The 27,939-nt window shown below is 47.9% G+C and overlaps 1 protein-coding gene and 1 long non-coding RNA gene across 8 annotated transcripts in view; one reads left to right on the plus strand and one right to left on the minus strand.

The window, feature by feature from the left end:
• The window catches only part of LOC311582830, a 36,191-nt gene extending 26,577 nt beyond the window's left edge, over positions 1–9,614 (minus strand). For both annotated transcript variants that reach the window (XR_014774262.1, XR_014774263.1), the window contains exons 1-2: positions 9,028–9,614; positions 8,773–8,890 (exon numbers count right to left, since the gene is read on the minus strand). This is a non-coding gene — a long non-coding RNA (uncharacterized lncRNA). The remainder of the gene's footprint in view (positions 1–8,772; positions 8,891–9,027) is intronic.
• A 7,960-nt stretch (positions 9,615–17,574) lies between these two features.
• Positions 17,575–27,905, plus strand: AKTIP (AKT interacting protein). 6 transcript variants are annotated; one of them, XM_084757903.1, is made up of 10 exons: positions 17,575–17,722; positions 20,447–20,554; positions 22,316–22,521; positions 24,959–25,023; positions 25,109–25,209; positions 25,615–25,703; positions 25,781–25,879; positions 25,976–26,083; positions 26,907–26,967; positions 27,143–27,905. In XM_084757903.1, exons 2-10 carry the CDS (start codon positions 20,513–20,515, stop codon positions 27,251–27,253), a joined length of 882 nt encoding a protein of 293 aa, XP_084614029.1. In that variant the 5' UTR covers positions 17,575–17,722; positions 20,447–20,512; the 3' UTR covers positions 27,254–27,905. The 6 variants fall into 6 exon arrangements, with proteins under 6 accessions (XP_084614029.1, XP_084614026.1, XP_084614027.1 ...); XM_084757902.1 differs by having other exon boundaries at positions 17,594–17,722; positions 20,443–20,554; XM_084757905.1 differs by having other exon boundaries at positions 17,594–17,722; positions 20,443–20,554; positions 27,146–27,905.
• Positions 27,906–27,939: the final 34 nt, after the last annotated feature.

The following is a 27,939-nucleotide window of genomic DNA, read 5'->3' on the forward strand; positions in this document are numbered from 1 at the left end:
CGACTTTTGGAAGAGCAGCCAGTGCTCTGGTCAGTTTTTGTATATGTAGAGCTAGGGCTGAGAGTGGGGATGGAGTCCAAGAGCAAGCTAGGAAGTGGGCATGATGGTACCTGCTGTAGTCTAATAGTCAGGAGGTGCAGGCCAGAGGACTGAAACGCGAAGCTATACTCGAATACATAGAGAATGTCAAGACAGCTTGAGCTACATGATGCCCTGTCTCAAACAAGCGAACAGGGCTGGAGAGATGGGCTAACAGCTGAGAGCACTGATCAATTTCCAGCACCCCCATGGTGGCTCACAGCTGGCTAAACTCTAGTTCTGGGGGCTCTGGGGGCCAGTCTGGCTTCCAGGGGCACATCATGCATGCATGTGGTACACAGACATACATGTAGGCAAAACACCCCATACACACAAAATTAACCAAACAGCAAGCAGCAAACTAGGGAGCATGGGGGAAGTCAGAGAGCTGAGCTCTGGAGGAAAAGGAGCAGACCAGATGAGAGGGGAAAGGAAAAACTATTCTGTTTCTGCCTCCGCCAGTAGTCGGCTCTCTTCTTAATTCTTCCTGTCTCACGCTGAGCACCAGCGGGCACACCAGCTATGACCATTGGAGATGTTGCAGCAGCTAAGACAAGGACTGTTATGTGTCCTCCTGGTCACATGGTTATCTTACTCTTGAGTCCAGAGTTGTCACACACAAAGCCAACTCAGCTTTGTCATTCTGAGAACTCCAACATGGCTGCCCTACACTGTGTATAAAGAATGTGAGGGAAACATCTGCATTTCAAACCAGCCTTTCCAGGTGAAAAGGCTACCCAGTGAGCACCCTTCTTCCTGTGGGAAGAAGACGATGAGGCCAGTCAGTTAGTGGTTATTTTAAATTTGTATTGCCATTTTCCTCTCAATCCAGCTAGCACCCAAATAATTGAAACTGGGCTATTATATTTAACAAGCTTTATAGCACAATAAATGAGCAGTGTCCATCTATTTTAACCCTCTAATCTAATCTGGCTGATTCTCAGCCAAAATCCCTGTGGTGCTTGCATTTTATGGCTTTCTCTGCTCCAGCTGCTCTCTAGTGATGTCTCCTGGACCTCTCCTCGTGGCTGAATCCCTACTTCCTTTTTCTTTCCTCCTCCTCCCCTGGCTGGCAGGAAGTCCAGCCCTATTCTCTCCCCCTGCTCCGTCATTGGCTGCTAAGCTTCTATATTGACATATCAGGGAACAACTGGGGAGCGGTGTTTACACAACATTGAGATAGGACATTCTCAGAACAAGGATCTGCAAACATATGGGGGCACAGAAATCAGCGTTTGGATCTTTGCACAGGGCACACCAGTCCACTGTAGTGAGTAAAGTCCTGAGAGAATGTGTGCTTTTGAAACAGGCATGGCCATCCCAAGGACCAACACCTATGACCCATACATGACATCGCCTCTAGTCTGAATGTCAGTGTTGATGGTGTGTCCAGAAAATGCCCATCATAGCTTTCTCCCTTGGATGTTTGCAGCCTGAAATCTGTTTCCCTACAGACCCTGCCGCTACTGAGATTATTTAACCATACCTCCTTGTTTGCGTGTCTATAATAAACGTGCAGAGCTCCCAGGGTGCTGAAGCCTCTTGCCAGAGAGCCTAGTCCACTCCATCTCAGCTTTTCTCTGTCTGTGTATCTGGCCTTATGTCATTCTCTCACTGCCCCAGTTAGGTCAATCCCTGGAATGATACAAGATGCAGCAGTGCACCGCTGCCAAGGAAACCACTGTTTCTGAGCTCCCAAAGGCAGCTATCTGCTGTCAAGCATTTACGGGGTGTGTGACTGTCTTAGTTAGGGTTGCTATACCATGACCAAAGTACTGAGGGGGAAAGGGTTTGTTTGGCTTACACTTCAGCATCACTGTGTATCATCTAAGAAAGTCAGGACAGGAACTCAAATAGGTCAGGAACTTGGGGCAGGAGCTGATGCAGAGACCATGGAGGGGTGCTGCTTACTGCCTTGCTCCACATGGCTTGCTCAGCCTGCCCAGGGATGGCACCACACACAATGGGTTGGACCCTCCCCCATCAGTCACTAATTAAGAAAATGCCTTGCAGGCTTGCCTCCAGTCCAATTTTATGGAAGCATTTTCTTAGTTGAGATTCCCTCCTCTCAGGTGACTTTAGCTTGTGTCAAGATGACATAAGCACTACCCTACAGGGTAGTTTAGCTGACTTCCTCTCACATGGGTGTCTTTCTATGAGAAAGGCTGGAGAGATGGCTCAGAGGTTAAGAGCACTGCCTGCTCTTCCAGAGGTCCTGAGTTCAATTCCCCGGCAACCACATGGCGGCTGAGAACCATCTACAATGAGATCTGGTGCTCTCTTCTGGCGGGCAGTCACGCATGCAGGCAGAACATTGTATATGTTAATGTATAAATCTTTAAAAAAAAAAAAAAGAACCTCCTCAGAAAACCAAAACAGATAAACAAAAATGCAGGACTAAAGACAGGCGAGTTCTACGTTAGGAAACTACAGAGAAGACAAATGCTGTAGACAGAGGGGCAGTGGGAAATGAAGAAGTGTGTTGGGGACAGGCCAACAAGGGAGAGGCCAGCGGTAAACTCTGCCTTCTTTGGTTTTTTTTTGTTTTGTTTGTTTTGGTTTTTGTGGGGGGATTTTTGTTGCCGTTGTTATTGTTTTCTTATAGTTTTGTGGATAGATAGACCATAAATTTAGTCAGTTCATGCACTCCAGGGTGATAAATGCTACAGAATGGGGCTGGAGAGGTGGCTCAGAGGTTAAGAGCACTGACTTGTCTTCCAGAGGTCCTGAGTTCAGTTCCCAGCAACCACATAACCATTTATGATGTGATCTGGTGCCCTCTACTGGCCGGCAGGTGTACACGCAGACAGAGCACTGTATAAATGATAAACAAACAAATAAATATTAAATGCTACAGAATGAAATAAAGCAAGCGCTAGAGAGTGGGGGGCGGCGCAGCTTTTCTCCATCCTGTGGTCAGGGAATCCCAACCGTGTGCGCTTCAGGCCAGAGAGGACAGCTTGGACATGGGCCCTGGGACAGGAGTGTGCCTGGCATGCAGCAGAGGCCATGGGCTGGAGGGAAGGGGGGGGGGGTTAGCAGATGCACTAAGAGGGCTGGAGGGACAGGTGGCAGGTGATCTAGGGATAGATTTCCTGGACCTTGGAGGTGTTTGGTCCAATTGTGACAGGAAATCACTGACAAGTTTGAGTGGAGAGTGGGTAACCTAACCAAGGTGCGCAGGTCACTCTGCCTGCCGCACTGAGGATTGAGAAGAGCTGGGCAGGTTTGGATGGAACGCAGAGAGATGGCGGACAGCCCCAAACCAGAGTTCAGATGGCCTGGTGACAGAACGCAGGGTATTTGATCAAATACCCTGTGAACCCGGCGACTGTGTACTGGGGGAAAAAAAACCTGTTTCTTGTTGTGGTGTGTCTCAGCCCTAGTACACGCTTCTAATCCAAGGGCTTTCTGTAAACAGGATTAAGTAAAGTCAACCACAGGTCAAGAGATGGAGCAAGAAACCAGTTGACAGGAAGTGAACATAGGGGGGAAAAAAACAGAGAGTGAGAGGAAGTCCAGGGGAAGGATAAGGAGAGACACACAGGAAGTAGAAAGGAGAGGCAGTCAGTTTAAAGGGTTTTTAAGACAGCGTGGAGAAGGAGAAGGGCTTTTTCCTTCTGGGGCGCAGGTTGAGTAGGAAGGTCACCTGGGTGCTTTCTCTGCCTCTCTGAGCTAGCAGGCTTTCACCCCAGCATCTGACCCCTGAGTCTTTATTGGTAAAATTGAGCATTTGGGATTTTCTTTAAAGACAACAGAGAAGCCAGTGATTGAGGACATTTCCCGAGTTGACCCTTGTTCCTCCCAGGACCCATTTCTCTCCAGCCTTGTACTTTGGCATTTCTTACCAGGAAGCAGCCACACGCCATCTCCTCAGCCCACGTTTATGGAAGGGCGGGGCCTGGCACCCTTGGCTCCCGGCTAAATGACTATGGCTCTTCCATAAGCACAGTTGCAAAAGCTAATTGGGGCCTTGTGCTGCACCCTGCCCTGTGATTTATGGCAGAAAGCCCCCGAGTAACTCTGGCACCCAGCCTGAAGCTGTGGGTGTGTGTATGTGTGTGTGGGGGGGTGGGGTGAGCTGGGGGTGACGACTCTTCTACGGCCCTCCTAGAGGCTGAGCTACGCCAGCTATCCATTACCTGGGCTAAGCAGCTCCATTAAGACAGCGGTTAAAGCAGCCATTAGTCCTAGAAGCTGGGTCACATGACCTATATGCCATCTACACGGTAGTCAGTGCCCCTGTGCCAGCTTCTCGGTCCTTCTCACTCTGGTAGGCGGGGCCAGGGCCAGGCTCGCCCTAGGTAATACACATACATGGCCCACGAAGTTCAGGGTGGGAATCAGAGAAGAGGATAGCCACTCCGTCTCCCTCCAGCCCGCCCTGCCCGCATCTCTACAAGGTAGAACCCCTGCTTTGCTGTGGGTGACCCTACAACCCGTCATTAGCGCCACTTCGTCCCTCTGATTTATGACTCGGGGGGCCCCAGGGAGTGTTTGACTAGTGAATTCTATTATCATTTGTATCTAAGGGAACGAAAATTGTTAGTTATTTGGTTTGGGTGATTAAAGAAAGAAATGGTCTGTCACTTGAACACCCCCACTGAGATGCTATCTTGCTTAACCCCTTGCTTAAGGAAAACTGAAAACGTCCACACATGAATTCTCAGGAACTCAAATGTAGATTTTTGTGTTATTTTTTAAACCTTTTTTTTTAGGTTTTTCTTTTTTGAGACAGTCTCTCACCCCATATCTCAGGCTTGCCGTCAGCTCAAAACTCTTCACCTCCTCCTCTCTGAACTGCAGGTCTCTGCCACCATCTTCCACACATAGATTTGTCTTAAGGTTGTCATGAGAAATACCAGGGGACGTTAATTTTTGTTTTGCTGCTTGCATTCCTCCCAGTGCCCACCAGAGGGCACTCGACTATCCAGGAGGAGCGGCTGTAGAAACTCACCTAGTGTTTTTGCAGAACCCAGTAAGACAAGTAGGAGAAGCAATACCTGTTCCACATCAGCTGGAAGGGGAGGGGCTGTATAAACAGCCTCGGCTGTTGCTGGGAAAACACAAATTACACGCCGATGAGCTCATTAAAGCGCACGTTCCTCTCTCTACTCTTGCCTTCTCCCAGAGCAAAAAACCAGAGTCAGGTGCTCAGAGCATGTCGGGAAGTCTTTATTTCCTTTCTCTGGATATACTAATAAGAGTCACATGAGAGAGGTAGCCAACAATGGGCATTCTTTTAAAAGTTCACAGTGCCAACGAGCAGGAATCAGCTCAGTTACGGGGCGTGTAGCAAATGTTTGAGAGCAGAATAAGTGACCCCTGCCCCTCGTGTCCTGCTGTTTCCTGTTCGCCATTAGCACTGCAACTTGTGTCAGCTTTTTTTTTTTTTAACTGTACCGTTTGGTGGGCAAAAGTGTCCAGCTGTGGCCGTGGGTCCCAGGCTGATTCGTGGACTCCCTGAAATTTGCAAGAACAAACTTGTTAGAAGCAAGTCAGCCAGCTGGGCGTGGTGGCACATGCCTGTAATCCCAGCACTCGGGAGGCAGAGGCAGGTGAATCGCTGTGAGTTCGAGGCCAGCCTGGTCTACAAAGTGAGTCTAGGACAGCCAAGGCTAACACAGAGAGACCTTGTCTTGAAAAAAAAAAAAAAAAGAAGCAAGTCAGCCATTAGAGGGGGTTAAAAATGACCCCAGTTTTCCAGCGAGATGCTCCAAATTTACTGCTCTGGACAATTCTGGCTAGTCAGGTAACTTCTGTTAGCACAGAGTACACCCAAGAGGTGGGTCTGTTCAAATAAAGCGTCAGGGGCAGAAAAAGGTAAGAGGCCGTTCTAGAATAAAGAGAGTAAAGAGGTTAACACTTAATGCAATGGCAGACTCTTGACTGGATTCTGATTTAGAACGCTAGACTATTTCGAGTTTATTTGGGATCAATAACAAAATTCCACACAGCAGTCAGCTCTTGAGAGTGGGAATTTGGGCTGAAAAACAGGTCAGTGGGTGAAGCGCTGCCTGAGGACCCATGATGGCCCAGAGTTCAGACCCTAGCACCCACAGAAATGCAGGACACGGTGGTGTGTGTGTGCCTATGGCTCCAGCTCTGGGGAAAGTGAAAACAGGAGGATCCCCGTGGCTTGCTGCTGACCAGCCCCAGCCTAATCCGTAAGCGCCAGGTCTCAGTGAAAGGCCTCGTCTCAGAAATGAAGTAGACAATTCCTGGGGACAGCTGACATTGTCCTCCAGTCTCCACTTCCCGTGCACATGTGTGTACATGCATGCGCACACACGTATGCAAGAGTACAGTCTTCTCTCTCACGGGTGGAGGCTGGGAGGTTTGAGAAACCCAGGCCAGCAGGTCCTGTGTGTGCTGTGGCTGCTTGTTCATTCATAGCCAGCTGCCTTTTCTTTCTTTCTTTTTTTTTTTCCTAAAGATTAACTAACTTATTTATTTATTACATACACAGTGCTCTGCTTGCATGTACCCTTGCACAACAGAAGAGGTAACCAGATCTCATTACAGATGGTTGTGAGCCACCATGTGGTTGCTGGGAATTGAACTCAGGACCCTTGGAAGAGCAGCCAGTGCTCTTAACCGCTGAGCCATCTCTCCAGCTCCCCCACCCCCACCCCACCCCTGCCCCCAGCTGCCTTTTCTTAGTACAATTAATTGACTTGGTGGAGAACATTACAAGCCAGCAAAGCATTCAAGCTGTGGCACAATGTTGGTAAGTCTTCTTAGCCAGACTTACCGAGGGAGATGGGGGCGGGGGGACAAGAAGAGGGAGAAAAAGCAGAGGAGGAAGAAAGCAAGCAGTTTGCTTAGGAAAGGAATGTACACAGGGCAAGCACACACAAAGCAGCCATAACGGTTACAGACTGGCAGGATTAACGAGAAACCAAGGACTAGGTACTGGAATGGAAAAGTCACTCGAAGGGTAAGACCCATGCATTGAAGACTCTCCGGTGATAAGATACGCAAATTCATTTGGAAGGAGATTGCCTCCACAGAGTGCCTGAGAAAAAAGCGGCTGCAGTGCTTACTGCTTTAAGAAGGCTCTCAAGAAATGTCTGTCCCGTTCAGCCAGCCACCCAGGTGCTGTAATATACAGCCGCTGCAATACAGGCCCAAGTGAGCCTTGAGTTGGCATCAGACTGTGGTCAGTGGCCACGGGGTGCCCTTTCATAGGCATTTCGCAAGAGTTCCAGGCCCCGAGGTTCCAGACAGCTGCTGATGTGAAGAAGCAGTGTGCAGTTCGGTCAGTGTGACTGCCATGGAGTTCCTGGGTGAGCCATGCCTGAAGCGGTGAAGTCGAGATTGTCATGGAGACCCCAGGCCACTGGAGTTGCATGAATGTGGGACACCCCCCCCCCACGGGACTCGTCAGGCATTGGCTGGTCAACTCAAGAGAGAGGCAGTGTGTGCTGCAGGTGGCAGAGTTGGAGAAGGGTGTTCAAGCCCAGCTAATCCCACCATGAGACTCAGATGGCAGCCATGGAGTTGTGGGGTGTAATGCCTGCCTTACTCGGTGTTTGGTTCGGTTTTGTTCTGGTCCTGCTATCTGGTTCTTTGTTTGTTTGTTTGTTTGTTTTTAAGAGAAACTTATTTATTTATTTATTCATTATGTATACAGTGCTGTATCTGCATGTACACCTGCAGGCCAGAAGAGGGTGTCAGATCACATTATAGATGGCTGTGAGCCACCATGTGGTTGCTGGGAATTGAACTCAGGACCTCTGGAAGAGCAGCCAGTGCTCTCAATCACTGAGCCATATCTCCAGCCCTGGTTCTTTGTTTTGCTATCCTCCTAAACCTCTTATTAACAACAACAATGTTCACCCTACACCATTATGTATTGGAAGTGTGTGTAAATTTTATTTTTATTTATTATTTTATTACTATTATTTTTTAAACAGAGGCTCACGGTCAAAAAGTTACCTTAAGTCTCAGAAGACACTGGACTTGTGGATACTATTTGAAGTTGTCTTGAAAGCATTTTTGCAGGGAGCGGGGTTCGAGACAGGGTTTCTCTGTGTAGCCTTGGCTGTCCTAGACTCGCTTTGTAGACCAGGCTGGCCTTTGAACTCACAGCGATCCACCTGCCTCTGCCTCCCCAGTGCTGGGATTAAAGGTACATGCCACCACGCCCGGCTTGAAAGCGTTTTTTACATTATGAAGTGGCCACGCCCCTAGGGGGCCAGAGGCAGAACATTAGGTTTGGATGTAGAATGTCCCTGAGCAGCTCCCGTGTTTGAACCCTAAGCCCGGGGATCTCTAGAAGGCTGGGTCTAGAGTAGGAAGCGGACCAACAGGGGACCGGCACCAAGGGTTATGGTTGGGCTCTATTTCCCGCCCAAGCTGCTTCCTGACCCATGCTCTCCACACCGTGATGGACTGTATCCCCCTCAAACTGTGAGCCAAGGTAAACCCTTCTTCCCTTAAGCAGAATGAGAAAGGCAGTGAATATAGACACTAACCTCATCCATGACTGCTTCACCCCCACGACCCACTCACCTCCCTAAGTCCCTGTTCTCATACCGTTATATTGGTGATTACATTTTTTTAAATTTAACTTTCTATTGGTTCTTTATTTCGCTTCACGTACCCCAATCCCACTCATCTCCTTCTCCCTTTGTACCAACCCTCCATCCTTGCAAACCCCACCCCCCACAAAAGAAAAAAAAATCTCACTGTGGAAGCTGTAGTCTGTCCCGGTGTGTCCCACGGTATACGACTTTGTCCACACTTCTTTACTTGCAAATGTCCATTGCAGTGAGTCATTGGTCTGGTTCAAGGCCTCTGGCTTCTGCTACACCATCGGTCCTGGATCCTCACTGGGACTCCTCTGAGGTTTCCTGTTGCTGCCCTGTGTGCTGGATCTGTAGGACCCGCCCCTTCACACACTCCAGTAGTTCATAGATGGGGTATATGTTGGGGTGGGCCAACTCACAGCCCTGCGTCCGGGCCTGGGTAGTAGCTGAGCTGGTTCATCCTGCCATCTCTCCTGCACTCATACCCCCAGGTTAAGCTCTCCAGCACTGACAGCCCCAGCTAGCCTCACCTAATGGCACAGCCAGCAAGGTGCAGAGCCAGCTCTCCCACTCTCACACCCTCTTGGGTGGCTCACACACAGGCAGTGCCAGCTCTACTCTGCTTCCCAGGTGAAATACAGAGCCTGCTCTCCTGAGTACTGCAGCCAGTGAGAGGCAGGACCAGCTCTCCCACCTGCCAGAGGCGGTGAGGCAGCGGACAAGTCGTGGGGCCAGCTTTCCCAAGCTCTCTCCCTCAAAACTGGCTAACCCAAAACCCTGCAACAAAGGACAAGCTCTACTGTGCTGTCCAGGCGAGGTGCAGGTCCTGCTCTCTGGAGTGCTGCAGCCAGTGAGGCACAGGGACAAGCTCGCCAACTCTCATGACCCCCAGGGCTAGCTCTCCTGCTTGTTGCAGATGTTGAGGGGCAGAGGGGATCGGACATCTCTCCCACACCCACACCACTGCCACAGCACGGCAGAGGGGTGGCCAGGTCAGCTCTCCTTCGCTCACCCCCTCAGCGCCAGGTCACCAGCAACCACCACCACCACTACCCTCCCCCGCCCCCCACCTCCTGCCTTCCCTGCAACCATGGCCAGCTCTACCTCGCTTCCTGGGTGTGATGCAGAGCCCAAACTCCCAAGTGCTGCCGCTGAGGGGTGGGGCTAGCTCTCTTTCTCTCATGCTTTTGGGGCCAGCTTTCCCAAGAGGCTCAGGTGATGGGGTGGGGCCAGCTCTGTGCAGCCCTTAGACATCAACAGGGCCCCAGACCACAGGCCAGACCATAGACATCTGCCTAGCCTTTCACGATAACAGATTCCCACTGCTGCAGGGCCCAGGACCTCACCATGGCCTTAGGTGGTACCTCTGGCTACTCACATCAGGCTTTTCCTCGCTACCCTCAAGTGTCCAGTTCCTCCTCTTTCACTGTGCACACATCCTTCTGCTTCTCTTTCTCTTCCATCTCTCCACCTCTTACTTGCTCTTCTTAGTAGAGCCCGGGCCTCTGGGTGGCTGGGGTGGTCTCAGGAGTGCTAAGCCCCACCTATGCTATGTGGCACTGGCCAGGGGTCATCTTGGGTGTAGTCTGCCCACCTGGGCCTGTGTGGCACTAGGCTAGGGGTCACCTCAGGCTTCCATCCCCACCCAGGCCATGTGACCAATGATTAACATTTTAATGTATGAATTGTGATGAGAGATATAAATATTTACCCAAAACCAATAACTATAAGAACTAATTGCTTGGTGTGTGGCAATTAAAATAGGTCTGCTATTCAACAGTGTAGGAGTTTTGAGCAAACATTGTCAGGTGTGGCTGTGGGGGATGGACCCCTGTGTGCACACTGGAGGAGTGTTTGAAGCAGATGCTCATGATAACTATTGTGTATTAAAAAAAAATAACCAAGATGAGCCGGGAATGGTAGCACACACATTTAATCCCAGCACCAAGGAGGCAGAGGCAGGCAGATTGCTGTGAGTTCGAGGCCAGCATGGTCTACAAAGTGAGTCTAGGACAACCAGGCCAAACAAAGAAACCCTGTCTGGAAAATTCTCCTACTAAAATGTTGAAATGAGGGAAGGCGATGTCATTCCCATTAGTTGATGAACTTCAAAATCAAGGTGAAGACCCTATTGCAAGAAATAGAAGTGTCCTGGTCTACAAAAGTGAGTCCAGGACAGCCAGGACTGTTACACAGAGAAACCCTGTCTCGAAAAACCTAAAAAAAAAAAAGAAGAAGAAGTGTCTGGGTTATGCTAGGAATAGCCTTTCCCACACAGGCCATTTATCCACAAGTGAACATTCTCTCTCTCTCTCTCTCTCTCTCTCTCTCTCTCTCTCTCTCTCTCTCTCCTTTCCCTTCTCATCCCCTTCGTTTGTTAGTCAGTTTTGCTTACTCTGGCTCAGGCTGGCCTTGCACAGTGATGAGCTTCCTACTTCAGTCTCTCCAGTGTAGGGGTTGCAGGCCTGAGCCACCATGCCCAATTTTCTATTTCTCCCTTTGTTTATCTAGCTATATGGATATTAAACATTTAATGTTTTTAAAAGCTCTAAACCGCAGAAGGAGGTGGTTTCCATAAGATAAAGTCAACCCGCAGATTGCTCTTGTAGCTAGTCATCAGCGTTGAGAGAGAGAGAGGGCTGCTATTTGCAAGCATTCTGTCATTTCAAGATGTTGTTTGATTGCAAGAGGAAATTGGTTCTCTTTCTGCCTGGTTGAGCATCAGTGTCGTATGCTTTTCTTTAAGCTACAAATATTTAACGGTCCATAAGATATTCTTCTGGTTTTTGAAATGCTGTTGTCTGTAAAAATTGTTTTGTTTTGTTTTTTCAACTATCCATTTAGCAATCCACCTACCCACTCAAAGCTGGAGGTTGTGAGGAATAATTAATTGTAAGGACACCGAAAGCACAGTTGGGGCACCACTTCCTTATAGCAGCGCTTCTCAGCATCTGTGGTGTCTGACGTGTCTGAGGATCACTGCTGTTGGCTTCTGAATTGCTACAGAAAAACACCTGACATAAAGCAATGTAGGGAGGAAGGATTCCTGCTGCTCATGGATTCAGTGTGTCGTGCTGTGGTGGCTTGAAGGAGAACGGCCCCCACAGGCGCACGAGTTTGAGTGCTTGATCCCTGGTAAGTGGAACTGTTTGGGCAGGATCAGGAGGTGTGGCCTTGTTGAAGGAGACGTGTCACTTGGGGTGCGCTTCGAGATTTCAAAGCCCATACCAGGCTCAGTCTTACTCTCTCTGCCTGCAACTTGTGAATCAGGCGTGAGCCCTGAGCTATGCTCCAGTGATAGGCCTGGCTGCCTGCCGCCATGCTTCCTGTCATGATGGTCATGGGCCCAACCCTCTGAAACTGTAAGCCAAGGCCCCCAACTAAATGCTTTGTCTGATAAATTGCCTTGTTCATGGTGTTCTGTCAGAGCAGTAGAAGAAAAACTAAGACACGTGATGAGGAGGGCCTAACAGAACAGAGCTGTGTGACTCGTGTTAGCCAGAAAGCAGGCATGTGTCCTGACAGGAAAGGGGCAGGACAAGCTCAAGACGTAGCTCCAGCAAGGTACTTTCTCCAGCCAGGCCACATCTTCTATAATCCAGTCAATGTTGAAATTTTTACATTTTCATTGTGTGTGTGTGTGTGTGTGTGTGTGTGTGTGTGTGTGTGTGTGTGTGTGTCTTGTCAGGCAAGCTCACCTCAGTTAATATAATCAAGATAATCCACCACAGGCATATGCAGAGGGCTGTAACCCAGATGATTCTAGACTGGTCAAGGTAATGTTTAATCCTAATTGGCACAACAGATAAAGTTCTCTCAGCTCAGTGCTTTGTAACAGTGGCTCTCCACCTTCCTAATGCTGCGACCTTTTAATACAGTTTCCTCATGTTGTGATGACCTCCAACCACAAATTATTTCACTGCTTCTTTATAACTGTAATTTTGCTACTGTTATGAATCAGAATGTAAATATATGATATGCAGAATATCTGATATGTAGCCCCTAGGAAAGGGTCATTTGGCCCACAAAGGGATCAAGAAGCACAGATTAGCCAGATGTGGTCAGGCACACTTTTAATCCTAGCACTCTGGAGGCAGAGGCAGGTAGATCACTGTGAGTTCGAGACCAACCTGGTCTACAAAAGCAAGTCCAGGATAGAGAAACCCTGTCTTGAAAAACCTAAAAAAAAAAAACCTAAAAAAAAAAAAAAAAAAGGAGGAGAAGAAGAAGAAGAAGAAGAAGAAGAAGAAGAAGAAGAAGAAGAAGCACAGATTAGAACCACTGCTTTCTAATGATATAATGTCCTTTGAGGCTGTATCCTCATTTGTTGCTCTTTTAATTAGCATTCCCTATTTGGTTTTGTTGTTTTGTCTTTGAGATCAAACATAGCATAGGCTGACCTCAAACTCTTGATCTATCTTCTCTGATGACAGTCATGTACATCTGCACCCACTGTCCTTTTCCTAGTGACCCCTGTCTGAGTTTGCTTTCTGTTACTATAATAGAGTGCCTGAGACTGGGTGATTTATAAAGAATAGAGGGTTATTTTACTCATGTTCGTTAGGCTGAAATCCAAGAGTGTGATGGTGGCATCTGGTGAAAGCAGGTGCTGCTTCTTTTCATGGCAGAGGGACAACAAAGAAAGGATAGAACGCCAGCCAGTGTTTCATTGTGGTGACTGTAAAGGAACAGAACTGATTGGATGAATATATATTTATGAGTATATATTCATGTATATGCATATATATACATACATGTGTGTATATTCCCAGCAATATACATATATATGTATGTGTGTATGTATATATATCTATATATATAGATATATAGATATATCTGAACCCAAGGTTGTTCAGCCCATGAGGGAGGCTGTGTATCTCAGCCAACCCAGTCTGGCTGTGTTGTTCTAGAAGAAGCAAGCTGCTTGCCTCTAAAAGTCAGGGAGAGCAGGCAAAAAGCAGTTTCCTTATTCCATGCCATAAGAAAATGTGACCCAGATTTAGGGTGAGTCTTACGGCTTCAAATAATGTGACCAAGAAAAGAGTACCCCGAAGCTTGTGGTTTTAGTTGACTGAAGATGCATTCATGGTGACAATCACGAGCCACCATCACTGTGACTGAAGGGGTCTCACCAGAACCGCACTCCCCTCTGAAAGGGGCCTCATTTCTAGACATAGTCTCACTGGAAATCAATTTCCTTCTGAGTTCCAGAGGGACAAACCATTTCAGGCCAGTGTAGTGAGGAATGCACATTCTTTAGTCGCTTTTTCCTTCTTTTTTTCCTCTTTCTTTCTTTCTTTCTTTCTTTGTTGTTGTTGTTGCTGCTGCAGTTTTTGCATCCCCACTCCATCCTGGCTTGAGGCTGGATGAGGGAAAACAATAGAGAGCCCAGTGGTCACAGTTCCTCCCTCCCAGACTTTACTGAGTAGTGTGAGAGTTGGACACCAGTCATGGCGGCTCCCGAAGAAACAGCACACTGCACGGCAGCCAACATTGCTGAGAGGGAAGGAAGGGTGTAGTGTCTTCCAGCGGTGAGCAGCACACCTTCAGGCATGGGAAGGCCACTCTGTGGGGAGCCTAGAGGTCAGCTGGGCCAGACACAGCCACCACGAAAGTCTGATCTTTTCCTACTAGGAAACCAATGGGAAATTTCAAAAGGCTTGAACTCCTCAGCAGAAGGAAGGCTGGGTCAGCCACAAAGAGAAAGAAAAGATAACTACTCACTGCTCGCCTCCCCCCAAACCCTCTAACCCTCAGAACATGAGAAAACCTCATCTATGTATAGTGACGAGAGGGAGTTGGAGGTTGCTTGGCATATGCAGGAAGCAATGGAATTGTGTGTCTGGGGTAGCCAGTGTGAGGTGGATGGGTCGGTGCGTGTGTGAACCAAACTCAGTAGAGAGATCTGCCCCGAGGAATGATTGTGAGTCAACACTTGGTGGACAGTGAATTGGGGAAATCAGAGGTCTTCTCAGCAGAGGAAACCGGGCCAGAGACATTCAAAAGGAGATTTTTCTGTGACCAGGGAAAAGGACTTCTAGCTCTCCTTCTTCTTATTTTAAGACCAGTACCAATGGGACTGGAACATTCCTAAATGTATCCAAACTGACATAGAAGAAGCCGCACGGGGCTGTTTTCAGCTCAGGGAGGAAGTTTGATTTCCGAACCATTTGGCATGGCCGGGCTTCCTGCCACTTAGTAAGTCATTTACCAGAATCTCTGAGGCAACCGAAATGGAAGAAGCAAACTACCCAGAGAAATCGCTCCCAAGAGTAAGGCACCAAATGAGGTGATTGAAAAGACCCAGGTGGGTTGCTGGGCATGGTGGCTCATGCTTCTAATCTCAGTACTCAGGGGGCAGATGCAGGCGGATCCTCATGAGTTTGAGGCCAACCTGGTCTGCAAAGGGAGTCTAGGACAGCCAAGGCTACATAGAAAAAAATCCTGTCTTAAACAAACAAAGAAACAAACGAACGAAAGAATGAAAAAGAAAAAGACCAAAGTGTTGTGTCTAGAAAAAGCGAATGGTGGTGGCTAGGGTTGTTCAGTACTGTGTAGTGATGGATCAGAGGGGCTGTCCCATTAGAAGGCTTGGGGGTGGTAAGCCAGTGGCAGCCTTCACAGAACTGGGCTAGACCATGAAGAGGGGGACCAGAAAAGGGCATCTTGAAAGCCAGGGGGGCAGTTTGGGTTTTATTGAGCGTGAAATGTGCTCAGTGTAAGGCATTTGAACAGGGAAAGCTACACGCAGGAGCTATGCGGAAGTAGACTACATCTTGCCATGGGAGAGGACCTCCTCCGGGCGGGAGACCTCTGTGCTACTGCAGTTCCCTGGTTCTCAAGCTGCCCTCACAGGGCGGTGGAGGGGCTCCTATTGCCCACTAGAGCCAAGCTGCGGAAATGGGTGCCCGGCCTGAAGCTGAGAAATATGCCCTCCAGTGAGAATTCACTCTACACATTCTGGAAAAACACAGAAAAGCTGTTTAATAATAGTGTGCTTTCGGCTCTGGCTAATGCCCAAAGAGGAACCAGCCTCCTGAATGAAGAAAAAAAAAAGAAAGAAAAGAAAAGAAAGAGGAAAGGACACACTATTCCTAGGTATGGTGGAGGAGACCGTTTATTGTGGATAAAAGGAATCTAGAGTGAACATGGGCAGACTAGCTAAGAGAGGGAGAGAGGGAGAGCTAGAGAGGAGCCGCTGACCAAGATGGGGTGGCCTGTGCCAAGAGACTGGTGAACAGGATAAGGGGTGGGGCAAAAGGATCAGGTGACTAAAATGGTTGGATTATGTAGCAAACAACATCTGGGGGAAGAGAGCAGTGTAGCCCCCTGGGCTGGGGAATTAGGGCAGGGATGGGGGTACTGAGATACCAGAAGAAATAAAATTAGATTTCAGGCTCACCCTCTCACTGGGGCAAAGGTTAAGAAGTAGGCCTACAGGAGATCATCTGGTCAGCCGCAGGGAGGAAGCAGCCCCGCCCACCGGAGATAGGGTTAATAAGACATGCTGGGAGGGATAGGAACCTATAAATTTACCCTCAGCTCAGAGTTCGGGTTCACCACTGTGTTGGTGACCGTCAGAGTGCAGCTTGAGTAGAAAAATTAAAGGTCCTCCTGTGTATTGCATCAATACTGAGTCCCGGTGGTCTTTTTTTTGGGGGGGGGTGTCTTGAGATCTGGGTACAGCACAACACCAGATATACCCTGTAACAGGTGGAGACTGAAGGATGCTAGGAGAAAGCTGGCAGCCAGATCCACTTTGATATGTTTGTTGTTGTTTTTTTAGTTTTGTTGTTGTTGTTGTCTTGGGTTTTGTTTTTTTGTTTTTTGTTTTTTGAGACAAGGTTTCTCTGTGTAGCCTTGGCTGTCCTGGACTCACTTTATAGACCAGGCTGGCCTCAAACTCACAGCGATCCGCCTGCCTCTGCCTCCCGAGTGCTGGAATTAAAGGCATGTTTTTTAGTTTTTTAAGAGACAGGGTTTTTCTGTGTAGCCCTGGCTGTCCTGGAAGATCCGCCTGCCTCAGCCTCCTAAATGCTGAGATGAAAGGCCTGCATCACCACCACCTGGCCAGAATGAAGTACCTCAGTGTTGTTCTTTTCTAATAGCTGTTACCCAGGGTCATCTGGTCCACTTGGCAAAACTATGTTTTTTCTCCAGAAGAAAAAAACGGGCTTTATGTCAGGCTAGGACTTAAGGATGTCTGTCGCCCTGCCCTGCCTCTCTTGGACTGCTTGCTAGAGACTGATATGGCCAATGGCTTTTATGGCTGGTTGTAAGTCAGGGTTGTCTCTTTTGGTTATGGGAATGGAGCCTAAGTGCAGGTCAATCCCCGCGAACAAACATTTGCATAATTATTTCTCACAAGCCTGACTAGTAATACCACTTATTTTGCAGTTATTTTAGAAGTAGCACTACCTTTGCAAAAATTCTACTCTAATGTGACTTTTTGTCTTCTAGGCAAGTTTATTAATAAATCCTGTATAACATTAATTTTACTGCTTCCAATTTCTCCTACATCACGACCGCAAAGGAGCTGCCAGCCCTCCTCCTACTCCAGCTACGGCCTCGGAGTCTTGGAGGCTCAGTCCTGTCTTGGGTACTAAACACCGCCCCGCGGAGCCAGGAGCCAGCAGCAATCACTGCCAGAGAGACTGGCTCCAGGGGCTGCCGCATAAACCATGGCGGGTCTCCATGGTGACTGGCACATGCCATGTCCAATGGCAGCTGGGTGCCTGTTTGTTTCAGTCCCCGACACCCCAGGGATTGAAGCTTTTTTGACTGACAGCTCGCCCAGGGCGCTGTTACGTAAGGGGCGGGACGAGTGCGGCCCCACCCGAGCGGCGCTGACTTGATTGGCAGGACAGAACGCCCGCCCTCAGCACCTCCCGGAAGCACGTTCTTGATGGACGGCGAGAGAGCCACTCGACGCCAGCGCCCGAGCGGAAGCGCCCAGGCTAGGGGCGTGTCCAGGGCGTGTCCCGCTGAGGGCAGGTCGGGGCGGGGCACTGCGGGAGAGGAGCGGCAGGGGCCGGGCTGCGCTAGGGCTGGAGATGCTGTCGGGCCGAGGTGGAGCTCGGCCGCCGGAGCTCCGCAATGAAGGCATCCAGGTGAGCGTCCGGCCTCTTGGCCGGTGGCTACAGAGCCGGCAGGGCCGAGGGGTTGTGTCCGCGGCCCGGCATTCGGTTCTCTGCGGGGCGCTAGGGACTAGGGCGACGGCGGCCGCGCGGGGACACGGGGGCGGGGCCGCACCTGTGCGCTCCGGGCACCTGCTGCGCGACCTCGGCGGCCGCGGAGGAGAAGGGTGGCGGGTTCGGTGGCGCTCCGGTCGGGGGGGTCCGCACTGCGTCCCGTCTCCCCGCCGAGGGGCTGCGACGAAGCCCCAGGCCCTTGGCCTCGGCTGCAGACTCGCGGGCCCAGCCTTCCTCTAGCTAGCTTCGGGGCCGGGACCGGGGCCGGGCATCAGCCTTGCATCACCTCCGGACAGGTTTGTCCAGATTCTCGACGTGCTCCGAGACGGGTTTGTGCCCGGGGCGAGGGTGCCCGGCCCAACTAACTGCCCGGTCCGGGTGTCCGAGGCTGAGGCTGTTTACTTTTCCTCGATCTTGTTTTGGTGGCCTCTTAACGTGGGATTTCATAAACCTATTTTGGGGTGATACCTTAGTTAAGAGTAGTTAGAGTTAATGTTAGCTCTATGTCACAGAGGAAGAACGACAGTAGCCAGGTTTCATTTGCCCTCTGCGGTGTGATGATCGTGGCACAGGTGAAGGAGGTGCCCCCTTCGCCCAGCTGTGCGGTGTGAAGGCACGCAGTCATTTTTCATTCTTATAGAGTCAAAGGAGCAGAAAGCCTGGTGATGTTTTCTGAGGAACAAGGATGGGGCCTGTTTTCCATACATCTTGTCATTACTATTGGACGATGTCACGCCATGCCTATGGCAGATTGCTCATCTAGCAAACTGTAGTTTCTGGAAAGTTGGCTACAGTTTCTTGTGCTTTTGTTGCCATTAGAACCATTTAGTTAAAAAAAAAATAGCTGCAATGGGTGGCGCATGGTACCTCTTGGAGGAACTGAAGGCGATGTACTGAATTTTTAAAGGCCAAAGACACAGACTTGAAAGGTACCTGATGCAAGTACGTTCACAAGTAGAAAAAACCATCTTTCAAAGGGTGAAGAACCCGGACAAAACAGGTGTGTCTGGACAGTGGGGTGCTAGTCCTGAAAGAACAACGTGGTTTTCATTTGAACCAAACAGGAACATGCCCCCTTCCCAGTTTTGAGGTCCTGTTGTGTCCCCCACCTTTAAAAGCAGGTTTGCAAAGTCTTCTTAAATGTCTGCAAGTCAGCAGGTTATTGGGAGAAGTGGGTTCCCTGTCCTCTGATTTAATTACTGGGTGACACTGTCTCCTGGAAAGCACAGCAGCAGTTATGGGCACTGGCTGGGATGGCAGAGCTGGTGGTACCCACCCTTGGATGCTGTGGGCACACCAGAGGAAACAAATCACTGCTGATTACACACACTTGGGTGCGCTTAGGAGGAATTTGAGGAAATGTTGCTAAGTTTTGACCCTTTTCACCTTGAGCTTTTCAGGGATGCAGATAGCAGTTCAGATAAGGAGCCATACTTTAAAACGCAGAGCCTTGGGGAGACAGTCTTAGAGCTGGGCTGGCTACTTTTTTCCTTTGTGTTTTTGTATATTTACTAAGTGACCCACTGACCTTGTGATCTTTGAAACCTGCTCTCTCGCTCACTACCTTAACCTTCAAGGATAAGGTTCATGAAATGTCTCCTTTGACCCTTCCCTGAATTTACACATTCGTAATTCCTCAAATGACTAATACTGCAGAATCCCCATATTTTTAGTACTTTAAACAACCTTCCTTTTGCAAGGAATGCCAATACTTAGGTTGGGAGTTTGGAGCCAGCCTGGGTAGTGTCTTGAATTCCTGACCAAGCTGAACCACGTAGGGAAGCCCTGAGTTTCTCTCTTTCTTTCTCTCTTTCATTTTGTTGTCTTGTTTTAAAGAGCATTTTCTTGGGGTAGTTGGAATTGAACTCTACCCCCGTTTCCTGATACAGGTATACTTGGCCTCTCGTGTGTGTCCGTGTGTCATGTGCCCCCCCCCCCCATACTCCCCTACACAAGACAGGGTTTCTCTGTGTAGCCTTTGATGACCTGAAAATCTCTGTAGACCAGGTTGGCCTTGAACTTTACTTGCCTCTGCCTCCTGAGTGCTGGGATTAAAGCCCTGGGACACTAATGCTGGCCTCATGTGGTTTTTTACCTCTTTGGCTATTTGTTTTGTACTTGAGACAACGCATTCAGGACATTCATAGCCACTCACCTTGACCCTGGGAACAGGGGTAGAGCTTGTGTGTGTGTAGGTGGTGCATGCTGCATATAGCTTTCCCATTAGTCAGATGCCTAGATCCTGTGTCGTAGGAGCGATGGCTGTGTTGTAAATCAAAGCGAATCTTGTCCTTAACTATACTGAATGCTGGTCAGGAACCTGGTACCTAGATGATCATTTTGTTTGCTTGTTTTTGTGTGATCAGTGGTTATCACTATGTAGTCCAAACTAGCCTCACATTCTGTATCCTCCTGCCTCAGCCTCCCAAGTACTGGGCTTGGCTTGCTTGGCTATGGTGCATAGTCTGGTTGTGAGAACAGAGCCTGCAGTAGAAAGGTGTGAAGAGATTATTCTTAGAGCTCTCTGACATTCCCAGGCCTATTAATGTGAGGACTGCTTGGCATGATGTGTGCCCAGTGTGCCAGAGTCTGTCTTAACTGTCGGTGTTGGTATGTTTGCATTTTCCCCATGTTTCAAGGCAGCGTGAATGCTGAGGACAGAAGAGTTTGATGACACAGCACTGAAGTTCTTTGTTTGGAGTACACATTATGAACCCTTTGTGGAGCGTGTCTGCAGGCTCAGTACGCAAAGTAGGTATAGCCAACCAACAGCAGCTCTGATAGAAAGGGAGCTCTTCCAGAGGTCCTGAGTTCAATTCCCAGCAACCACATGGTGGCTGTATCAAAGGTCCTGTATCAAAGCCTCCTGTAGTCTTTTTTCCCCCTCTGTGTGTAATAGTTTTGGCTGTCCTGGACTCGATTTGTAGACCAGGGTGGCCTCTAACTCATGGAGATCTGCCTGCCTCTGCCTTCTGAGTGCTGGGATCAAAGGTGTATACCGCTACACCTGGTGCCACCTGTAATCTTTAGCAACAAACTGCCTGGTTTTATTTTTGAGAAATTACTTTGTCTATTAACGTCAGTTTCTAGGCTGAGAGTTCACATCAGCGGAAGCTCTGGTGATCACTATGCTAAGATTGTTTCATTTAGATTGTATGCATGCATGATGAAATCTGTCACATATTCTGAACGCTTCTATGTTGAAGTTTCAGGATTCTGTTTTTGGAGAAACTTTAGTCAAGTCAACTAAGAGTTGGGAGAATTATATTTAAAATGCCTTTCTTTACTTTTTGGAGATCAAGTATTGCTATATAGCCCAAGATAGCCTAGTATTCTACAGTCTAGGTTGCCCCAAACAGCAATCTTGCCGTAACCTACTGAATGTTGGAATTATAAGTGTGAGCCATCATGCAGTTTTAAAATTTTATACATACATACATACATACACACATACACACATACACATATATACATGAGATGTATATGTGTTTTGTGTATGTGTATGTATATATACACATACATATATATGTGGGCTGGCAAAATGGTTCAGTAGACAAAGGCTCTTCTTGCCAACTCTGAGTTTGTCCTCTGACCTCTATATGTGTGCCTTGGCACACATGCACCCCCAAATAAATAATGTAAAACAAAATCTTAAAAAATAAATTTTCCTCTTAAGAAAGCTTCAAATATACAAGCAATTATTTATTTTTTAAAGATTTATTTATTTTATTTATTGCATATGAGTGCTCTATCTGCAGAAGAGGGTATCAGATTACATTATAGATGGTTGTGAGCTACCATGTGGTTGCTGGGAATTGAACTCAGGACCTCTGGAAGAGCAGGCGGTGCTTTTAACCACTGAGCCATCTCTCCAGCCCACACACAATTATTTAAAAGCCCAATTCTACCTGCCAGTCAACAATATTAACACAGAATTTTTTTTTTAACACAGAATTTTTATATACCAAATTAAGTAGCCTCTGTTGCATTCAAGGTTGAGGCACCAGTGAGATGCTAGTTTCTGGCCAGTCTGAGCTCTTTAAGGAAGGCAGTGGGTGCTCATGATGCAAGTGTGGAAACCTAGTAACATCAAGGGAGACCTAAGCAAGTGAGATAATAGCTTCGTTTACTGGTTCCTATCCCAGTGCTCACATCAGGGGGCGACTAATTTCAGTCATCCATCCATACTACTAATTTTGAAGTGTATAGCCCAGCTTTCCTACAGTATCTGCACGTACACTGAGGCATCTCTGGTCTTGATAATGGCTTTCCTGCGTCAGTGGCTTGTGAAAGGCTTGACTGCATTGTTCCTAATGGGATTCTTGCTGCTTTGGTCCCGCTTCAGCCCTGCTTGCTCCTTCTGTGACCTGCCTTCTCAAGGGGTTTGAAGGCATTTTAGTCATGGCGTGAGAATTCCTATGTAAGGAGTAACTCTGGCTGAGAAGCTAGGATGGAGTGACAGTATGCTGTTTTTAGTTGCCATAAACGCTCTCACAATTTCATCTTCAACAGCGAGCTGAAGGTGAAGAGAAGACGTTAGCAGGGGATGTGAAAACCAGTCCTCCACGAACTGCACCAAAAAAACAGCTGCCTTCTATTCCCAAAAATGCTCTGCCCATAACGAAACCTACATCTCCTGCCCCAGCAGCGCAGTCAACAAATGGCACCCACGCTTCTTACGGACCCTTCTACCTGGAATATTCGCTTCTTGCAGAATTGTGAGTCCTTCACAGATGGTGGTCAGTTATGAATGGTATGCCTGAAAGTTAAGAATGGAATCATGTCCCCAGCTTGCTCCACATTGGAGAACGGGAGGAAGGTGGGACTTTGGAGAGCATACAATGGATCAGGGACCTGGTAGCTCAATTTCAGCCTTCCATTCTGGGAGGCATTTCACTGGAAGAGGTTTCTTTAGCAAGTGGGCAGTGCCTGTGTGGCAGTCGCTTGGGTCATACCCATTGGGGAGTTTGAGCTCCATTTTGGCTCTCACGTTTTAGAAAGCACCCTGACAGACAGGAGGAATTCCAGTAAGAAAGGGTCAGGAAGTCACTCTCAGCAGGTGATGGAAATAGAAACATTGACTTGGAAAACTCAAACAAGTACTTAAAATTTTTGTTTAAATTACATTTTTATTGTGTGTGTTGGGGGGTGTGGGGGGGTGTGCATTGGCACAGGTGGAGGTCAGAGGACATCTTGTAGTTCTGTTTTGTATTTGTTCAGTATGTTGGAAGGTCATATTAGGAGCGAAAGGTTTTCCCAAGCCCACCCTTGCCCTGAAGTTAAAAAGAGGGGGCGCGGAGCACTGCAGCCTGCCAGTGGTGCTGACACATTGCTTGACACATAGAAATGGGCTTCAAGGACCATGGAGTTTGGGTCAGTTGCTAAAGGGACAGAAAGTCTGGAAAGTTCTTACTTCCTGTAATCTGTAGGTTTCTCTGACGTTCAGTTATCTTTAGAGGATCGTGATCACTCCTCCCAGGGTGCTGGTGCTGTAATGGTCAGAGGGAACGGGGCTCAGTGTAGTGTAGCAGTGGTCTTCAGCTCTATAACGGATGCCTTGTGTTTGGAGGCTGAGCAGTGAGGTGACAGGCTCCTATTGTGGTTGACTGAAAGTTGGCTGTATGTTAAACACAAACTGCCTTCTCTGAAAATGGCTCTGTGGCTAGCTCTCTCTGCTAGCTGTGCTTCTGCTGACTAAATCTCGGGGACTTGAAAAGGTAATGGATCTTCCTGTAATGGCAGCAGTAAGATCTGTAGTGCATTCAGGGTCAACCTGAGGGTGTATAAGTAACTTAGAAAATGCTTAAAAATAAATTTGAGGCACTTAGGTAATAAACAAGGCCCTAGGTGCTGGAGAGATGGCTCAGCAGCTAAGAGTACTTGACACTTTTGCAGAGAACTATAGTTCAGTTCCCAGCACCCATATGGTAGCTTACAACCATTTGTTACTACAGTTTCAAAGGGTCTGATGCCTATGGAGATCTATGGCGTCTGTAGGGACAAGGGACTCACATGAGACTTGCTTACAGGCAGGCAAAATGCTTATATAAAGATAAATCTTGCCAGGGGTGGTGGTGCATGCCTTTACTCCCAGCACTTGGGAGGCAGAAGCAGGTGAATCTACATAAGTTCGACGTAAACCTGGTCTACAAAGTGAGTTCCAGGACAGCCAGGGCTACACAGAAAATCCTTGTCTTGAAAAACAAAATTAAATAAGTAAATTCTCTTTAAAAGCCTCATAAACTATTTCTCTATACTTTTCAGGTAAATGCTTAGAGTGCCTTGGTCAGCACTATCCTTTTCAGTGTCAGATTGTAGCTCATAGCTGCAGCTTCAGGGGACCAAGCAAAATGGCTGCCAGTGTGTAACTCGGTAGATCCAGAAAAAAACATAGCATCTTTCTGCTATGAAACTTGTGTCTTGCCTTATGTGTCAGCGTGCACCTTCTCTAACAAGGCCCAAATAGTCTGAGTGCAGGGTGTTTGGAAGTTCAAATGATGCCTGCCTCCACAGCAACACGTACACCTAAAGCCTGTCCTGCCACGTGACCCAGTGAGGCCGGCTCACAAGGATGGCTAAGTGATGGCAGCTCTGGGCTCTTCTTATTCAGTGCCTGCGATTGCAACTGAAAACAGTTTGCTTTGATTTAGTAGTACAAGTGTAGTATGCCAAAGCCCCAAAGGAAAACACATTTTTAATATTAAAAAATATTTTGAATGTGTGAACACTTCTAATTTATAATGATAAAAGCAGTAATTTTACAAATATATTTATCTCAATTTTATTGTAGTGTTTTTGTTTGAGACAGGGTCTCTCACTCTGGACTTGACTCATAGAGATCCACCCTCTGTGCTCCCAAGTGCTGGGACTAAATGTGGGGGTACCACATCAGCCATTTACCTCAGTTTTAATGTCCAAATGTATCTGTTTCTGAGAGATAAACTTGACTCTTTGTCCCCGTTTGCCTTTCTGAATCTGGGACCCTGCATTGGCTCACGCTTTTCTGTGGGCCAGTTTAGAAGTCAGAGTGGTTGGTAACCTAGAAGACACTTAGGTGTGGGACTAGAATGGCGTGGCATCTTAGAAAATATGGGATGGCCTGACTGTGTGTCACTGGACTCTGTAAGGCTAACTACTGTGCTGTTCTCTTTTCAGTACACTGGTAGTGAAGCAGAAGCTCCCAGGCGTCTACATACAGCCATCTTACCGCTCTGCGTTAGGTAACATGCGGGTTGGCCCTTCATTTATGGCGTGTGGGGTCTGGTGACCCAGGTGGGACTTCAGCATGTTTATGTTCTCCTGCAGTGTGGTTCGGAGTAATTTTTATACGGCATGGGCTGTATCAGGATGGTGTGTTCAAGTTTACCGTGTATATTCCTGATAACTATCCAGATGGCGACTGTCCGGTAAGTAGGACTACGACTGAGCCCACATGGCGCTTCACTGAGGGGAAATCCTAATTCTTTCCCTGACTGTAAACCTTGTAATGACCTCAGTCTCCTCAGATGGATGTTTCCCACAGCGGATGGGGGTGGTGCTGTGCTACCTCTGGTCATGCTACCCCGCCTGCAGCTTCACCCTTCCTCTGCTCAGGGTGTGTGGGGGAGGCTGGGGCCCATGCTGCGCCATCCTGACAGGTGATGGCCATGCAGCAGGGGAGGAGATAGGATCTCCCCCGCTGCAGAGGTGGGGAGTTTGGTGGGTTTTTTGTTTGTTTTAAGGCAAGTGGTTACAGTGAAGGCTGTTTGTGGGCCTGATCTGACTAGCTAGCAGCATGGCTCATTCCCACTGCAGTCTCTCTTTCCCTACAGCGCTTGCTGTTTGATATTCCAGTCTTCCACCCACTGGTTGATCCCAGCTCAGGTGAACTGGACGTGAAGAGAGCGTTTGCAAAGTGGAGGTTAGTGTATCAGAGTTTCTTGTAGTAGCCCCGCCCTCAGGGCCGGCCGGTAGTAACCACGCCTTGTTTCCCTGCAGGCGGAACCATAATCATATATGGCAAGTGCTAATGTATGCAAGGAGAGTCTTCTACAAGATCGACACAAGCAGCCCCCTAAACCCAGAGGCTGCAGTGCTGTATGTGACTTTGACTTTGTTACTTTGGCTTCATTTACTTACTGTTATTTAACATCAATTTGTTATTTAAAATGTATTGGTAAATTTTTAACACAGGTATGAAAAAGACATTCAGCTTTTTAAAAGTAAAGTGGTTGACAGTGTTAAAGTATGTACTGCTCGTTTGTTTGACCAACCGAAGATAGAAGACCCCTATGCAATTAGGTAAGCGGTTTGTCACTTTATATTTCCGTTTTCTAGATGATCTCAGAATGAGGCTGTAGAGGCTCATACGGAGTGTTAGCCTGGAGCTTTTCACTTCCTGCAGCTCAGCTCCTAATGCCACTTGGGCTCCTGCCTTAAACTAAAAGCTTGGTGTCACATACACACCGTGAGTGATGCAATATTAGTGACTTTGCCAAGTGCTTTTTCCTTTTTCTGTGTGAGCAGTTTTCAGAAGGCAGTGTGAGACAGCTGCTCTCCACACCCTTCTTCATGGACTGACATGTGGAGGCTGAAGCCACTAGCATCAGACTCATTTCTCTGCTGTTAAATGCAGCTTACCGCTCACATACTCACGAAGATGCTTGTGGTACTGAGCTAGACCCGCCCTGACAGTTAGGTGGAGAGATTGTGTAAGAATGGAGGCCGCACTGGCTCAGGTGGACGTTGGTGTCACTAGAAAGAGTCCTGTATGTAGTGCTGCTCGGGCTCTGCTGATGGAGCACTTGGATTCTGTACTTTGCTTTGGTAACCCAAAGCAATTACTTGGTTTCACTCTGTCTTGCTTTATCTTTAAAATTTCAGGAGTGTTATGGGGCTCACAGAAAGAAGTCTTTTTTTAAGAGATAGCATCAGTGTACATGCTAGCAACTGATTAAAGATTGCCATTTAGCCAGGGGTGTTGGGTGGAGGCACATGTTTTTAATCCCCGAATTTGGGAGGCAGAGGCAGGCCTCAATTTACAGAGTGAGTTCCAGGACAGCCAGGGCTACACAGAAACCCTGAAAGTTTTTACTTACGTTTTTAACATTTTTTGCCCTTGAAGCTTTTCTCCATGGAACCCTTCTGTACATGATGAGGCCAGAGAGAAGATGCTGACTCAGAAAGTAAGTACATACCGTTTTGAAATGGCTGCCCTGTCCTGGTTTCTTACCTGTCTATATTGGGGGCCACTGATACACGCACAGCTAACTCTTGGGGGAGCTAATCAGACGTTCTGAACTTGCTCCTCACCAGTCCTTTTTTTTTTTTTTTTTAATGTTTGTTTTTGATTGTGCCTAGAAGAAGCCTGACGAACAGCACAGTAAAAGTGTTCATGTTGCTGGCCTGTCATGGGTAAAGCCTGGCTCAGTACAACCTTTCAGTAAAGAAGAGAAAACAGTAGCGACCTAAGAGACGGTGGATCTGGTGCACCGTGCACTTTCCTGCTGGACTCTGGCCTAGTTAAAGCTGACTAATGGCAAAGGACTGCCTGAAGAGTAAACCGCGTGAACAGTGACTGGCTGGTGTTTGTATGCCTAGGTTCTAACAGCAGGTTCCGGAGCCCTCAGTGATTAATGCGTTACTTCTGTCCGAAATGTCAGGCTGGATCTAGTTCAGTACTCCAATTATTGGGGACCTTGAGGCTTAAGTATTTTTCTGAATATGGTAGAGGTAAGTTGTGTTTACTTAAACTAACGGAGCAGAGAGAACCGAGTACTGTGGGCTAGGTTGCAGTGGGTGGCTTCTGCTGTACATACGTTGTTAGGCCCTGGAGAAGGGTGTAGAGCGCTCCAGAGCGCAGCACTTTCAAGGAGAGGACTGGCTCTCCGGCCTCCGCCTGCTGACTTGCTGTAACCGGCTATCTCAGAAGCATTAGGAAAGTAGGCAAAACCAGGATGCCTGTTCATAGGTTTTGTTTTTGTTTTTAAAGGCAAATTACTGTATTTTTATGGTAGGAGGAAGAAAAAGTGTTCAAACGGTTTCTAATGAAGTCAGGTATTTAAATGGTGAATGACCGATGTGTTAGTAGAGATGAAATAAACCAATAAATGATTGTCATTTATGCAGGAAAATAATGTTCCTTTTCAATATAACTA

This window comes from Acomys minous (assembly GCF_964271855.1).
Source record: "Acomys minous genome assembly, chromosome: 14".
Classification (NCBI taxonomy): Eukaryota; Metazoa; Chordata; class Mammalia; order Rodentia; family Muridae; genus Acomys; species Acomys minous.